This window comes from Polypterus senegalus, chromosome 1, assembly GCF_016835505.1.
Source record: "Polypterus senegalus isolate Bchr_013 chromosome 1, ASM1683550v1, whole genome shotgun sequence".
Lineage (NCBI taxonomy): Eukaryota > Metazoa > Chordata > Cladistia > Polypteriformes > Polypteridae > Polypterus > Polypterus senegalus.
In genome coordinates this window covers 140,624,160-140,640,625 of record NC_053154.1, presented here as the reverse complement: position 1 = coordinate 140,640,625, position 16,466 = coordinate 140,624,160, and the positions used below count along the sequence as shown (strand labels likewise).

Sequence of the window (16,466 nt, the reverse complement as noted above, 5' to 3'; positions counted from 1 at the left end):
TGTAAACTAAGGATAACTATTTTCTATTTCAGACTCCTTCATGTGGTGCAGTAATAAATTGCATGCTATGGAATACTGATAGGTCAACATGCAAAGTACTGCTGACATTTTTGTGCTGATGAACATTTCAGCTGCATCAGACTTTAGTATAAGATAGTTAGTAACAAAAGTTAGTATTTTCACAAATACCTTGAAACTGATTCCTATTTTTATAGTCATACACAAATAAAGATACTCAAATAATGGCGAAGTATGAGTGCCATTAGTGTCACACAGATGAAAGCTGCTGCTATGCAAGTTTGACAGTAAAGAATGTTACGCATGCATGCTTGGGGATCTTCCAAGGGGCTCAGGCAAGTCAAACGATACCACTGCTGTGCAGAAGGGGGCACTGCCGCTGTGTCGCTAGTTTTTTCTACAATGTGCCTAGCCCCATCCCTTTCCGAGACCAGGACAATATAAATAGGGCACACAGAAAGGGAGGTTGTCTTTTGACCCACTAGAGAGAGACAGAGATGTAAATCTCACCTCATACACACTGGAAAGAGAACATGTGAGGAGCACAAATCTGGTTTGCTTTGAGTCCTACAGATGAAAATTTTTTTTAATAGTTCTCATGCATCAAAAACAACACTTTTCCTCACATTCACGAGTGTAAAGGCACAACTAAAGGTTCCTGAAAACAGCATCATACTGCTCTTATTTATTAGATAAATATACAAACCCATGAAACAATAAATGCCATTCAGCTTTGTCAGGACCATATTAACAGATGTTGGGTCCAGGTAGGTTTATTTTGCTTTTCAATACCTTCTGCCCTCAGCTCAAAGATCTTTTAGTCTGTTGGACTCAGTTCTTAACAGGGAATCCTCTTTTCTTTCCCTTTGATATAAATTTTGTTCTAGATATAATTTTTACCTTGCCACCCCCTCCACGGACAGCTTTGATCATCACTGGATAACCAATTCTCTTAGCTTCTTCCTTCAACTTCTGGTCAGATTGGTCATCTCCATGGTATCCTTCAATTATGGGAACACCAGCGGCAGCCATTATGTGCTTTGATGTGCTAACAAAAAGAAAGTGACAAAAATGTATAAATTTCAAAAGATTTGAAAAATGTTTGACCCAAAGTGGGAAGACAAAAAAAGATCACACTCTTTACAAAACACCCTGTACACAATAAAATCAGATTCACTATAATCTTTATATAGAGTTTTCTATATGTTTTGAAAATAGATGATACTAGTAAAAGATATTTTGAATTGCTACAAATTTTAGAACAAAACAATGTTTCTCAGCCTTTTCTCCTGTTGCATCCCACTATTTCCCTTATCAGTGTGAAGGAGAGGTCCCACCTTGGTGAATTAAACCAAACCGCCAGAGTGGGGAGGGGGGAATGAAGATCATCTGAATGGCAACCCAATGCAATAGGTCTTGATCAAATGGTTGCAAAACACTGACCTTTGTTCTTCCCAAGTTAAAAATGGGGAATCTGTGCAAAATGTGGTAAAGCTAGGTTCAATAGTGTGGATTTGCATACTGGATGAACAAACATTCAGCTTTATAAAGTAGAGAGAAACAAATCATCTTAAAATGCTTTAAAAAAATATAATATTGGATTTAGTTAATGGAGAGATGAATTAGCATGTTCTTTACTTTGGTTATTTAGACAGTTTCATAAAACAATAATAAGACTGAAGTAATCATTCAAAAAAGTTTTTTCTATAAAGTAAACATTTTTAAATTACATAAGTCAGGTGTATCAAACTTGGATTCTGAAGGGCTGAATTGGTTACAGGTTTTCATTTCAGCCACTTCCCTAATTACTAACCGTTTACTGCTGCAAATTGAACTTCTTCTGTCTTAATGTTAACTGACTTGCTTTTCAAGATTTTCCAAAGCCTTAACAGTTTCTTTTTGACTTAACCAGCAACCAAACAATGACATGCAAAGAGAGTGACACAGCCCTTAAGATATAATTACTGTTGTCCAGAGAAAGTATACTGTAAACTAGTTATTTACTTGTCACTGTTCTTGTTCCACAATGACAGTCTCCCATACCATCAAAACAATACATTGAGTGGCATTATTTGATATGTAACACTTTCTATTGGTTCTGTAGGATTGTGGGGCAGAGAATCAACACTTCCTAGCCTTAAGAGTGGATAGCTCTGTTACAGGCTCTTTCTTCAAATGTACTTCTGCTATCTGTTGTAGTACAGTTTTCAGCTGCTTTAAACTGCTAACCCTCTCCATTTTCTTGCCATTAGGAAAGGTTTTTTATAAACATAGCTGTAATCATAGCACAGCTAAAGACATAACTTTTTACAAGATTGTGGTTACCTTTGGAATGAATAATCTGTCTCGTTTCTCTGCATGAGTAAAATATAGCCCACAAGACCTCATTTAAAATGTTACCACAAAATATTCGCTATCTTCCCAGTGTGTTCTATTTTCCTTAACAAAGTCAGGCCCTGTGGTCTTGTTTGGCTCCATCATTCTCAGTTCTTCAGCACACCCTTGCTCATTGATACCTATGATTTTTATGTTTCAAGATTCTGCTTCTAGTGAATTATTCCCTCTGAAACACTAAAATCTGGCTCTGCTTTCACTACATCTATGAAATGCAAACAGTATGGTGGATAAAGTGTTTTCCCTGTGATTTAGAAAAAAAAACTTCCCACAGCGAAAATATATGTAAAATGTGAAATTTACAATCAAGCCAACATGAAATATTGGCCCAAGTAGTCTTTGTTGCAAAAAATGTCTCTTCAAGACATGTAAAAACAGTATTGTTCAGAAATGTGGAGAAGGAATCAGAAATGCTCATTTGCTAAATGTGAGCAGACACTGGAAGGAAGAAACTGGATATATAAATAAAAATTAATAAATAGAGGATAACCTGTACTGAAAGATTTTTGAAGCAATCCACAATCAATACACAGTAATTGCTGTCTCTAAAACAATTCATTAACCTGTCAGTCAAGGGTGGCAAAAAACACAAACCCTACTGCTTGACAGACTCTCTTGCCCAAAGTGTCAAATAAAAACAAAAGTGGTAAACCAGCAGTACTTGTAGTGTAAGCATATGTAATACAGCTTGAATGCAAATGTCATGAGGTGGTGCAGTACATATGGTAGATTCCAAAAGTATTCAGACTCCTTCACATTTTACTGCATTGTAGATTAAATTTTACATGGATAAATTTCTCATTTTTACTCATCAATTATAAATTGAAAACATGTTTTCAGAAAGGTTATAAAATGTATTAATAATTAAAAATAGCTGAAATCTCTCGTTTCATAGGTTTTCAGCCTGTTTGCTTTGCCACTCCAAACTGTGGTCAGGTGCATTCTGTTCGCTTTAATTATCCTTGAGATGTGTTTGCAACTGGATTAGAGTCCACCTCTGGCAAATTGAACTGATTGGCCAGAGTGTACAAAGGCTTACACCTGTGTATGTAGGGTCCCACAATTGATGTCAGGAAAATAAAAGTCATGAATGTCCACAGATCTTTCTGTAGACCTTTGCTATAAAATTAGCATAGACCAGGGCAAAGGTATAAAACAATTTCTAAAGCTCCGAGTTCTCCTAGGTGCACAGTGGGCTCAATAATTGTTAAATGGAACAAGTCTGGAATCACCAGGGGCCTCATGTATAAACGGTGCATACGCACAAAAATGTTGTGTATGGCTGTTTCCACGCTATCATCATGATGTATAAATCTAGACTTGCCGTAAAGCCATGCACATTTTCACGCTAGCTCAATCCCTGGCGTACGCAAGTTCTCCGCTCGGTTTTGCAAACTGGCGGCACCCAGTGTCAAAGCAGTGCTACTGTTCCTTTGTGGTTTCTTTTTAGTTTTTAGATTCGCATCCCTGACGCGGCTTTATCAAATGCACTGAAATTCACCACATATCGTTTATTAGTTTAAGGTATCTCATTGTAATCAACCTGTAACCATATAATGGTGCACCAAATGTCCAAACTAATCTAAATACCATCACTGCTTTAGTGTTGTTATTCCCAGTGCACCACTGAGTATTTAACCCACTGTATCTGAGTGTGGAATCACAGCTGTACAGCAGCTGATCAGATTATCGGTATACAGCATCTTGCACACGCTGTCTCATTAATGAGCACAATCTATTTTAACTGTTCCCATACGGCAAATGCATCAGAGCCTTTCCTGTAAGGACCTCGTGGTTCAGAAACAGTTTCATCCCAAGTGCTCTAAATGCACTCAATCAGTTCATCAATTGCTCGTGGTAAAACTGTTTGTACTTATAAGTACAATCACCTCACTGTAAACTTGCGCTACAGTTATAATATTGTACAACCTGAGTCACTTTATAAAGCAAGTATTTACATATGATGACGACTGGCTTCTAAGTTGATGTAGATTTCCAAGCACTAACTTCTTGGAGCTCTTGATATCATTTTTTAGATGAAATGCAGAAAGGCATGTTTATTACATTATACAGATAAGTTTTAAACTTCATTAATATAATGTATATTGCTAATAATTAAACATGTGCGGACACAGTGGCACAGTGCTAGCGATAAGCTGGCGCCCCATTCAGGGATTGTTACTGCCTCGCGCTGTATGCTTGCTGGGACTGGCGTGACCCTGGATGGATAGATGGATGGAATAATTAAACATGTACTATGAAGATATTTCAATGTTTCATAAAAGTTTTGAAGAATTGGCGTTCTAAGCTTACAAATGGCTTGGCATCTAATACAGAGCTGATTGTGTGGTGATTGGTTACTTGGAGAAAGAAAAGGAAGGACAGGAATAGGAGGTCGCACACGGCGGTGCAGCAAGCAACTATATCAAGTATACATCTTAATATTTAAATTGTTCAGAGAGCTGTAATATCATGAATGTAATGTATTTTGTGTCCTGTTGGTGGAAGAGAAAGGCCGTTTAAGAAGCACATACTGATTCACACAGAGTACATAGAAGAACATACACAAAACAAAGCATTTAACATGCTACTTTAGTTACAATGGGATCTGAGAAACTAGTAAATTAACACTAGAATTACCAGAGCCTACGAAAAAACTCGTAATTCCGTCCCACCTTAAACTGCTTCTTAAATCCCTTCACACCTCTCCGCCAGCGCCCTTTGTCTTCTAAATGTGCTGATAAAGAGAAGCTTGGAGCAGCCGGCTATTCCATCCCCCCACCAATTTAGAACGTGCACGAACTTCAGCTTGATTGCGTATCTGGGAGTGAAGTGGAGTTTTAGAGTGGAAATAATAGATCGTTATTTGGAACACACGCATTTCATGTCTGTTCAGTTTCTACAGTAATATGTGTCAACACATTGTTAAAACAGAAACGTTTTTTATATTCTAGTAGTAGATGACAAAATGTAGGCATAAACTATATAATGTATGAAGCCTGAAGTCCAAATAGCAAAGAAACATTTTCACAAGAATAACACAATTGCGCTTTTATTCAAAAATATAACTGCAGAAACAAAAAGCCGCCTTAACATGCGACATTGACACCAGTTTACCGAAGCTGCCTCCGTGGTTCAATAGACTCAGCCCCGCTTGGGAATCAAGGGTCACGGGTTCGATCCTGCAAACTGCTCTTATTCTTACTGTTTTAGAATAAAAGCATACATTTGATTTCAGTCTGTAACAGCCGGTGCAATTTATGATCCTTGTAAAGGTTAGCTTTTTTTTTTATTCACTTTTCATTCTCTCAGTCGCGTTCAGAATCAATCCATACAACCCCATCTGACACGGCTGTTTTCACTAAAGACGCCATATAGCTCTGCCGTGTACCACGATGCATACTAACCCCCAACCCCGGTTCTGACACACAAGCGCTGCGAAGCTGCCTTCTTCGTATCTCACCGTCACTTGCTTTTCTTTTTATTCAGTTTTATTGAGTGTTCCTGCCAGTCCCCGCATGTTGCTGTATGCTGTTTCTTTTGTACTCCAGGACATGCAGAGGAAAGAACAGTAAAGACCAGTAACTTCGGCGCTATATGCAATCATCAGACACTCCCCATCTGCCCGTGTCGTTCAAACACAGGAACATATATTGGTGTAAAAGTATAACAAAAGTGCACTTTTATTCAAGTGCACTTTTTCCATCGCCTTTTCCTGTAAGAAGCAATGTCTCTCTATGCTGTGGTTTCTATTACACACCTGAAAGAAAGAGACAATACATGTGAAAATATAATCGCACTAATGCAATATTATTTGAAAACGAACAGCGTCAGATCGGGTGTGAATTTATGCAGGAACTGGAAATTCTCTGATGCGGGACCTTCCCCCGGGGAAGAAAGTACAGTGTCAGGTGCTCATTCAGTGTAATAGAAAGCATAGCACAGAGAGGTGTGTACACGGCAACAAGTACACGTGTCATAAATGTAGGAAGGACGGCCCTTGGGTGTGTGGGAACTGTTAATATTTGAATGTGATGCTTTTATATAACACGGAATGAAAAGCTGCACTTCTTAGCATTGCACCATGCAAGCTGTCGTATCAATCGCCTACTGTAACTTGCTTTCTTTTTTCTTCTGTTATACAGGTAGTTTTAAATAAAAGTGCACTTGTTTTGTTTGCGAAATGAAGAGTCTGCGTGCACTTTTCGTGGCATTACACGTGTATTTTTTGAGCATGCCCGTTTGAGCAGTATAAAAAGTATTGAAAAGTATAACAAAACAACGGGCAGATGGGGAGTGTCTGATGATTGCATATAGCGCGGTTACTGGTCTTTACCATTCTTTCCTCTGCATGTCCTGGAGTACAAAAGAAACAGCATACAGCAACATGCGGGGACTGGCAGGAACACTCAATAAAACTGAATAAAAAGAAAAGCAAGTGACAGTGAGATACGAAGAACGCAGCTTCGCTAGCGTTTGTGTGTCAGAACCCGGGGGGGTTGGGGGGCGTTAGTATGCATCGTGGTAAACTGCAGAGCTATAGCGCGTTTTTAATGAAAACAGCCGTGTCAGATGGGGTTGTATGGATTGATTCTGAACGCGACTGAGAGAATGAAAAGTGAATAAAAAAAAAAGCTAACCTTTACAAGGATCATAAATTGCACCGGCTGTTACAGACTGAAATCAAATGTATGCTTTTATTCTAAAACAGTAAGAATAAGAGCAGTTTGCAGGATCAAACCCGTGACCCCTTGATTCCCAAGCGGGGGCTGAGTCTATTGAACCACGGAGGCAGCTTCGGTAAACTGGTGTCAATGTCGCATGTTAAGGCGGCTTTTTGTTTCTGCAGTTATATTTTTGAATAAAAGCGCAATTGTGTTATTCTTGTGAAAATGTTTCTTTGTTATTTGGACTTCAGGCTTCATACATTATATAGTTTATGCCTACATTTTGTCATCTACTACTAGAATATAAAAAACGTTTCTGTTTTAACAATGTGTTGACACAGATTACTGTAGAAACTGAACAGACATGAAATGCGTGTGTTCCAAATAACGATCTATTATTTCCACTCTAAAACTCCACTTCACTCCCAGATACTCAATCAAGCTGAAGTTCGTGCACGTTCTAAATTGGTGGGGGGATGGAATAGCCGGCTGCTCCAAGCTTCTCTTTATCAGCACATTTAGAAGACAAAGGGCGCTGGCGGAGAGGTGTGAAGGGATTTAAGAAGCAGTTTAAGGTGGGACGGAATTACGAGTTTTTTCGTAGGCTCTGGTAATTCTAGTGTTAAACGATATTAAGATGAAGTTTATGACGTTCTACTTTGATGACAAAATAAAGAACATGATTAAAGTGTAAATGTCAAGATTAAAGTTGACATTTGGAGATTATTTTCAACTGTGTCCCTATTTTGTTTTTCTTTTCTCTGTACCCTAATATGCTTCCATATGACACTCAGACGGTGGGCTTAGACTCGCCTTTTTACAGCGACTTTGATATCTGACCACTTCTTATTTATTTCAGACAATTTGCGACTTTCTGAACTTGAACTTTCGAGTTTCTCCGACACTCAATAAACTTCCTTTTGTTGTTTATATCACTGTTTAAACAAACAAATAGTACGTTTTTCCTTGCCTCCACTTGGTATTTGCTGAAATTTTTCTATTTTCCACGTGCTTTTGCCATTGTCTTTTCACAGAACGCCGAGCTTAAGGGGCTGTTTATAATGATTTGCATATTCAAAGAGGTGTAATTCTAGGAGGAGTTGGGAGTGGCGGCAGGCGCGTGCACGTGCGTTACTTTTCACGCTGACTGGGATTTATATAGCGGAAGAACATGGAAGATTTATGCATCTGGATTTTTTTCTGCATACACACATTTCCGTTTATGTCCGTACGCCATGTTTTAGTGTGAATTCTACACACAGCGTTATGCATGAGGCCCCAGGACTCTTCCGAGAACTGGCTGTCTAGCCAAACTGAATAACCAGGCAAGAATGGCCTTGGTCAGGGAAATGACCAAGAAAGTAATGCTCACTCTAATAAACTTTAGAACTTCTCTGTTGAGATTGGCAAATCTGTCTTAAGGATCACTATCTCAGCAGCATTCCATCAATTAGGCACTTATTGTACAGTGATCAGCTTGCTTGGAGTTTCTCAAAATGCACTTAAAGGACTCAGACAGCATGGGGAAACAAATCTCTGGTCTGGTAAAACAAAAATTGAGCTCTTTAGGCTTTAGTACTTCAAGTACTATGTCTGGCGAAGACCAGGCACTGCTCATCACCTGCTTAAAACCCATTCATACGGTGAAGCTTGGCAGTAGCAGTATCATGCTGTGGGGGTGCTTCTCAGCAGCAGTAGCAGTGAGACTGGTCAAATATAGAGAGATCCTTGAAGAAACCCTGCTCCAGAGTGCACGTGGCCTAAGACTGGGGCAAATGTTCACCTTTCAGCACAACAATGACCTAAAACATATGACCAAAACAATGTTGGGGGGAAGACACCTGAAGATGGCAGCTTAGAGATGCTTCCCATCCAATCTAATGAATCCAATAATAATAAATTAATAAACTGCCTAAATCCAGGTGAGCAAAGCTGTAAGAGACTTGCCCAAGAAGGCTTGAAGCTGTAATTACTGGCAAAGGGGCATCTACAAAGTACTGAATTAAGTGTATGACTACTTATATAAATGAGAGATTTCAGTTTTAGATTGTAAACCTTTCTGAAAAACTTGTTTTCACTTTATCATTATGGCTTACTGAGTGTAGATCGATGGGAAAAAATGGCAAATTTATCCATTAACAATTTAATCTATAACATAATAGAGTGTGCAGAAAATAAAGAGTTTGAATACTTTCTGAACCCACCATATTTGGGCCAATCAGATACAGTTGCATTTAAACTTTCTGATGTGATGCAAATCAGAATTAGGAAAATAACCAATTTGGTTGCTACCTTTTAATACCCATATCTCGAATGGCAGAAGATGGAGGCCCAATGAAAATTATTCCTTCCTGTTTGCACAACTCAGCAAACTCTGTGTTTTCCGAAAGAAATCCATAGCCTGGATGTATAGCCTAAAAAAACAAAAAATATTTTCACATGGTCTAAACACCGAATACTGTATCAAAATCTTGTTTTCTAATCAACTTCCATTTATAATCTACAATACAAACATGATAAAAAACAAGAACACTTATTTCTAGAGGACAATTTCATACAAATGACACAGCTCAAAGTGCTTTACAAGATGTGAAGGAAGTAGTTAGATTCAAAGAAATTAAAACTAGATAGAAAAAATATTGCCTAAATAGTAGACAAAAACAAATAATGTACACTTACATAAGATAGATCTATACTATAATTAAGAGAAACAGAGTCCTTAAATATAGAATCTTTAAGTCTCTAAAAGACGCATTAATAACTAATAATAGCTAATGCACACTATTCAAAAGTACTTTGCATAAACAGAACTATGATTTATTTTTATAGTATTAAAATGAATCAAAAATATGTAAGAATCTACAAATAAAGAAGAACAGAAAATCTTCACTGTGCATAATACCTTTAGCACCTTTAAATGATCAGCAGCAGGTTAAACAACTTAATACCACTCTACTAACACATATTGTTCTTTTAAATTAAAAATTCTAGCAGGATAAATTACTTGCACAGAATAATACAGGGTTAATTGATGGGATTTTAATTTGCTAAATTTCAATATTCATGTTCAAATGCTGTGTCACTGGAAGTCTGGAAATTTTGGGGCAAATTATAAACATCACTAAAGGGGAAAAAAAGAATTTTAAGCCTGACTAGCATCCTGACACAACAAAAAGCACACAAGTTAAAATGCAAGATATAGCAAAATTCTAATTTATTTGAATATTCCTATGCTAACATTTGGATTAAGGAACAACAATGTGTTAATTGTGGATGTTAACACAAATACAATGTAAAAGTTAAAGATTTACAAGGGACTCTCTAGTTCAAAAATATGTAACTACAACAATTAATTACAGTATGATACATTTCTTTGTCTTTACCTGTGCTATTGATTTTTTGGCAATCTCCATGATTTTTTCCATTGATAGATAGCTCTGTTGGGAAGCAGCAGGTCCAATATGATAGGCCTCATCTGCCTAGTAAATTTACAGAAAATATTTATTTTAGACACAAATGCTGGTAGTAGCTGAAGTAGTGACAGAGATCTCCTTTCGCAGCACACTTGACAGTTTATTTTATTGTTTTTATAAACTTAATAGGAAAAATACAGGGAAATATTCAAAGTTTGTTTTAACATATTTTTTTTAAAACAACACTGACTGTTTACCTGAAAAGAAAACTCTGAGGTCACTGAACTCAACATTAAACAGTCACAAGAATTAAACCTGGTCAGTCAACAAACTTCATTCGTATGAACTGAAAGTCAACTTTTCGGTCATCAGTTCTGTGGATCTTTTATACTTGTTTTTATTTTCAATAAAAAAAATCAACATAATGAGCTTTCTATGCAAATAAAAAAATTTATTTTTCATTGATCAATCTTACTAATTTTTTATGCAACAATGTATTATAACATCCACAATACTTCTTGCAGAGACAAGACCAACCCAGTTGGATCTTACCATTGCCACATGCATTGAGTGTTTATCTGCTTCACTATAAACAGCAACCGATCTTACACCCATCTTCTTAGCTGTTCGCATTACCCGACATGCTATTTCTCCACGGTTTGCAATAAGTACTTTTTCGATTCTTCTGCCGCCTTTAAAAAAAAAAGAAAAAATTTTAAAGCATACATGACTAAAAATGTAAAATAAGCTATTCTGCACAAATGACTTTTACTCTTGCAAATTCCTAAAAATTTTTTTCATGTACTTTACTTAAAAATATGTTTCACATCATAACAAATTACTTACAGACATTTTAAAGTAAAAAAAAAACAATTTACCTATAAAGTGGCATGCAAAGGTGTGAGCAACCCTGGTCAAAATTTCTATTACTGTGAACAGCTAGGTGAGAAAAAGATGAACTGATCTCCAAAATGATGAAACATTCTTTTCAGTAGTTTAAGCACAATTAGTGTATTGTTTTGTTTTGTACAATTGTAGAATGGAAAAAAGGAAAAGAGCACCATGAAAGGTGTGGGCACGCCATGAGATCTGAGGTCTCAGATAAATTTTACCAAATTCTCAGACCTTAATTAGCTCGTTAAAGCTATGGCTTGTTCACAATCATTGTTAGAAAAGGTTGGGCAGTGCAAATTTCAAAGCTGTATAAATATTCTGACTCCACTAACTGTTTCCCAGTAATCAGCAGTACTGGGTTTCTCTAAGCAGCTACCTAGCAGGAAAAGAAAAGAAAAGAAAAGAACTGAACTGAACTGAACTTAACTGATGCCTACAAAGCAGGAGAAGGTGACAAGATAGCAAAGCGTTTCAAGTAGTAATTTCCAATGTTCGTAATGTAACTAAGAAATAACAGTTAACAAGAATGGTGTAGATCAAATTGAGTTCTGAAAGACCACGAAAACGTTCAGAGAGAACCGCTTGAAGGACTGTTAGGAAGTTAAATTAAACCCCCCACCTGACTGCAAAAGGCCTTCATAAGATTTAGCCTAATCTGGAGTGGTGGTCCAGTGTTCTACTGTGCAGTGACACCTGAACAAATATGATCTTCATGGAAATTTCATCAGAATAAAATATTCCCTGCATCCTGATCACAAAATTCAGTGTCAGAAGTTTGGAAATTAACATCTCGACAAGCGTGATGCATTCTGGAAACGAGGCCTGTGGACTGATGAAGTTAAAATTGAACATTTTTGCCACAGTATGCCAAGGTATGTTTGGAGAAAAAAGGGTGCAGATTTCCATGAAAACAACACCTCTCCAACTATTAAGCATGGGAATGGATCAATTAGTCTTTGGGCTTGTGCGGCAATCAGTGGCTTGGGGAACATTTCACTAGTAGAGGGAGGAATGGATTCAATTAAATACCATTCTTTACCATTCATACAGTGCATCCGGAAAGTATTCACAGTGCATCACTTTTTCCACATTTTGTTATGTTACAGCCTTATTCCAAAATGGATTAAATTCATTTTTTTCCTCAGAATTCTACACACAACACCCCATAATGACAACGTGAAAAAAGTTTACTTGAGGTTTTTGCAAATTTATTAAAAATAAAAAAATTGAGAAAGCACATGTACATAAGTATTCACAGCCTTTGCCATGAAGCGCCAAATTGAGCTCAGGTGCATCCTGTTTCCCCTGATCATCCTTGAGATGTTTCTGCAGCTTAATTGGAGTCCACCTGTGGTAAATTCAGCTGATTGGACATGATTTGGAAAGGCACACACCTGTCTATATAAGGTCCCACAGTTGACAGTTTATGTCAATGTCAGAGCACAAACCAAGCATGAAGTCAAAGGAATTGTCTGTAGACCTCCGAGACAGGATTGTCTCGAGGCACAAATCTGGGGAAGATTACAGAAAAATTTCTGCTGCTTTGAAGGTCCCAATGAGTGGCCTCCATCATCCGTAAGTGGAAGAAGTTCAAAACCACCAGGACTCTTCCTAGAGCTGGTCGGCCATCTAAACTGAGCAATCGGGGGAAAAGGCCTTAGTCAGGGAGGTGACCAAGAACCCAATGGTCACTCTGTCAGAGCTCCAGAGGTCCTCTGTGGAGAGAAGAGAATCTTCCAGAAGGACAACCATCTCTGCAGCAATCCACCAATCAGGCCTGTATGGTAGAGTGGCCAGATGGAAGCCACTCCTTAGTAAAAGGCACATGGCAGCCCGCCTGGAGTTTGCCAAAAGGCACCTGAAGTACTCTCAGACCATGAGAAACAAAATTCTGTGGTCTGATGAGACAAAGATTGAACTCTTTGGTGTGAATGCCAGGCGTCACGTTTGGAGGAAACCAGGCACCGCTCATCACCAGGCCAATACCATCCCTACAGTGAAGCATGGTGGTGGCAGCATCATGCTGTGGGGATGTTTTTCAGCAGCAGGAACTGGGAGACTAGTCAGGATAAAGGGAAAGATGACTGCAGCAATGTACAGAGACATCCTGGATGAAAACCTGCTCCAGAGTGCTCTTGACCTCAGACAGGGGCGACGGTTCATCTTTCAGCAGGACAACGACCATAAGCACACAGCCAAGATATCAAAGGAGTGGCTGTGAATGTCCTTGAGTGGCCCAGCCAGAGCCCAGACTTGAATCCGATTGAACATCTCTGGAGAGATCTTAAAATGGCTGTGCACCGACGCTTCCCATCCAACCTGATGGAGCTTGAGAGGCGCTGCAAAGAGGAATGGGCGAATCTGGCCAAGGATAGGTGGGCCAACCTTGTGGCATCATATTCAAAAAGACTTGAGGCTGTAATTGCTGCCAAAGGTACATTGACAAAGTATTGAGCAAAGGCTGTGAATACTTATGTACATGTGATTTCTCAGTTTTTTTATTTTTAATAAATTTGCAAAAACCTCAAGTAAACTTTTTTCATGTTGACATTATGGGGTGTTGTGTGTAGAATTCTGAGGAAAAAAAATGAACTTAAACCATTTTCGAATAAGGCTGTAACATAACAAAATGTGGAAAAAGTGATGTGCTGTGAATACCTTCTGGATGCACTGCAAATTCTACACTGTCCATAAAAAGATCTGAAAAGATAAAAAGAGGACTGTTTTCACATCAGGATAGTGATCCGAAACACATCTCAAGTTCCACAATTTGGCTACCTCAAGAGGTACAAGCTGAAGGTTTTGGCATGGCCCTCATCATTGAAAATCTGTATGTTGACCTCAAAAGAGCACAGCATGCAAGACAACCCACAGGACTAGAAGCGAATGGGCAAGAATCCTCCACATGAGTAACTGAAAGACTATTAGCTAGGTAAAAAGCATTTACAAGCTGAGATACTTGCCAAAAGGATTGTTACTAAGTACTGACCATGCCAGGTGATTGGTGCCCAGTTTTGCTTTGGGCCCTTTTCGCTTTTTGTTACATTGAAACTGTAAATGATGAAAATAAAAAAGTAATCTTGCTTAAAATATTAAAGAAATATAACTATGCCTCTTGGAAATGATGTGATCTTTTACTGGCATTGCTTGCTTCACAGTAGCAGAAAGTCTGACCAGAGGTGCCCAACCTTTTGCATACCACTGTCAGCATATCACTTAAGAGTTGCCACCAACTCAGTCTATGAGTTCTTATGGATTAAACACAATATAAAGGCATTTATCAGGCTCAGTCACAGAAGAAAGCTATGACACACTGAAAACTGGATTTTGTGCAATAAGTCATTTCATTTTGTAACTAATGTGTTGTAATTTAAGGCTGCAATGGTTTAATATCTTCATTCATATAGCCTTACCCACAGAGGAAAATCTGACTGGAATTTTGGTCCATATTCTTTTCCTGAAAGTGAGAGAGAAACATTGATTCATTTAAACTTAAACGAGTCCTGTAGAACTTTAGTTGCATTTAAATTGAGGACAAGCGGATAAGAGAAATAATGTCTCAAGAATTAAAATCTTGACACCTGTCAAGTCTTGAACAGCTTTGGAAAACAACGCACGCGCCAACAATTAGCCAATGTATACCTTAATACATAAATTAGTTATATCTGAAACGTATATATCGTTCTAAAAAAATCACCTATGATCAAGTCTCATCTATTGACATTGTGAGTGCACCTAAAGCTTCCAAGGTTAAAAATCAAACAGCAGATGTTTTGTTACACTGTCAGAATGCCGCGTTTTAAAATCACAAGCTCACATCAAGTGAAGCAAACGAACAGATACTTCACGTTTTAACACTGTGGTGGTATCGCTTGAATACGGACAACATGCATATCTTACTTACAGATGTAGAGTTGCACTTGGGCTCTGGTGGCCCCATAACTTCAGCAGCATAGTGGCCATGTTTAATTCCCAGCCTGTTCTGCACTAAAGAACCAAAGCAGAGAGACTAACATTAGCGACAGTCGCCCTTCTATCGCTCTCCTTTTCAGTGTGGAAATCACAAACAATTGGAACTAAAGAAACATTTCAAATGACAACTTTTTTTTCATTCGTTCTGTCCGTTTAATGCTATTTTTAATGTACTGGGAAGATTGTCCCTCAGCCAGACCCGTAGGTGGCCGCGTACACAATAAGCCAATGAAATCGCAAAATCTGAGAGGGCAGGAAACCGTTTAGCCAATCGCTGCAAAATACTTTAAAGACACCAACTCCGAACGCCCGGGTATTACTGATGCTCTTTTGTTTGCTCAGTGTCAGTGCTGGCGAATTATTGTAGTGATTTTTGTTTGTAAATTCTCCCCCTTTCTTAATGCAGTTATCTCTCGCCGGATACTCCGGTTTTCCTCATATCACGTTAACTTTATTGGTGACCCTGAACGGGCCAACGGGTGGCAGTTTGGGCGTCTGTGACCGTTGCATTGTTCTGGCAGGTTTTTGGAATTTTTGGAACACTTGGTGGTGTCCAGACTTTAGGTGGAGTTAAGAGTGAAAGTTAAAAATTAACGGTAACGCGGCACGTTTTAGCCTAGCATTTATTTCATATAATATGAGCAGCATCTGATAATTTCGGTGCACGTATAAGGGAGTAACGGCATGGTGGCGCAGTGATAGCGCTGCTGCCTCGCAGTTAGAAGACCTGGGTTCACTTCCTTTGTGGAGTTTGTATGTTCTCGTGTGTGCGTGGGTTTCCTCCCACAGTCCAAAGACATGCAGGTTAGGTGCATTGGCGGTCCTAAGTTGTCCCTAGTGTGTGTGTGTTCCCCGCGGTGGGCTGGCGCCCTGCCTGGCGTTTGTTCCTGCCGTGTTGGCTGGGATTGGCTTCAACAGACCCCCGTGACCATGTGTTAGGATTTAGTGGGATGGACACAGGCACCTGAATTTCCCAAGCCATACTTCATTGGACTTACCGAAATGTCTGGCATCATTGTCTTGCTGAAACATTCATACTGTGGTCAGCTTGAGTTTTGAACTTATGGCAAATTAAATTCTTTTCAAGAATTCCATTTCCTCAATGAAG

The 16,466-nt window shown here is 38.6% G+C and overlaps 1 protein-coding gene across 1 annotated transcript in view; it reads right to left on the bottom strand.

Moving 5' to 3' along the window:
* Positions 1 to 15,562, bottom strand: part of mccc1 (methylcrotonoyl-CoA carboxylase 1 (alpha)) — a 45,087-nt gene extending 29,525 nt beyond the window's left edge. Inside the window, exons 1-6 of the mRNA XM_039759258.1 lie at positions 15,291 to 15,562; positions 14,800 to 14,843; positions 11,045 to 11,184; positions 10,463 to 10,558; positions 9,372 to 9,493; positions 919 to 1,066 (exon numbers count right to left, since the gene is read on the bottom strand). Of these exons, the coding sequence (XP_039615192.1) occupies positions 919 to 1,066; positions 9,372 to 9,493; positions 10,463 to 10,558; positions 11,045 to 11,184; positions 14,800 to 14,843; positions 15,291 to 15,349 (609 nt within the window). The 5' untranslated portion in view covers positions 15,350 to 15,562. The remainder of the gene's footprint in view (positions 1 to 918; positions 1,067 to 9,371; positions 9,494 to 10,462; positions 10,559 to 11,044; positions 11,185 to 14,799; positions 14,844 to 15,290) is intronic.
* Between the last annotated feature and the right edge of the window lie 904 nt (positions 15,563 to 16,466).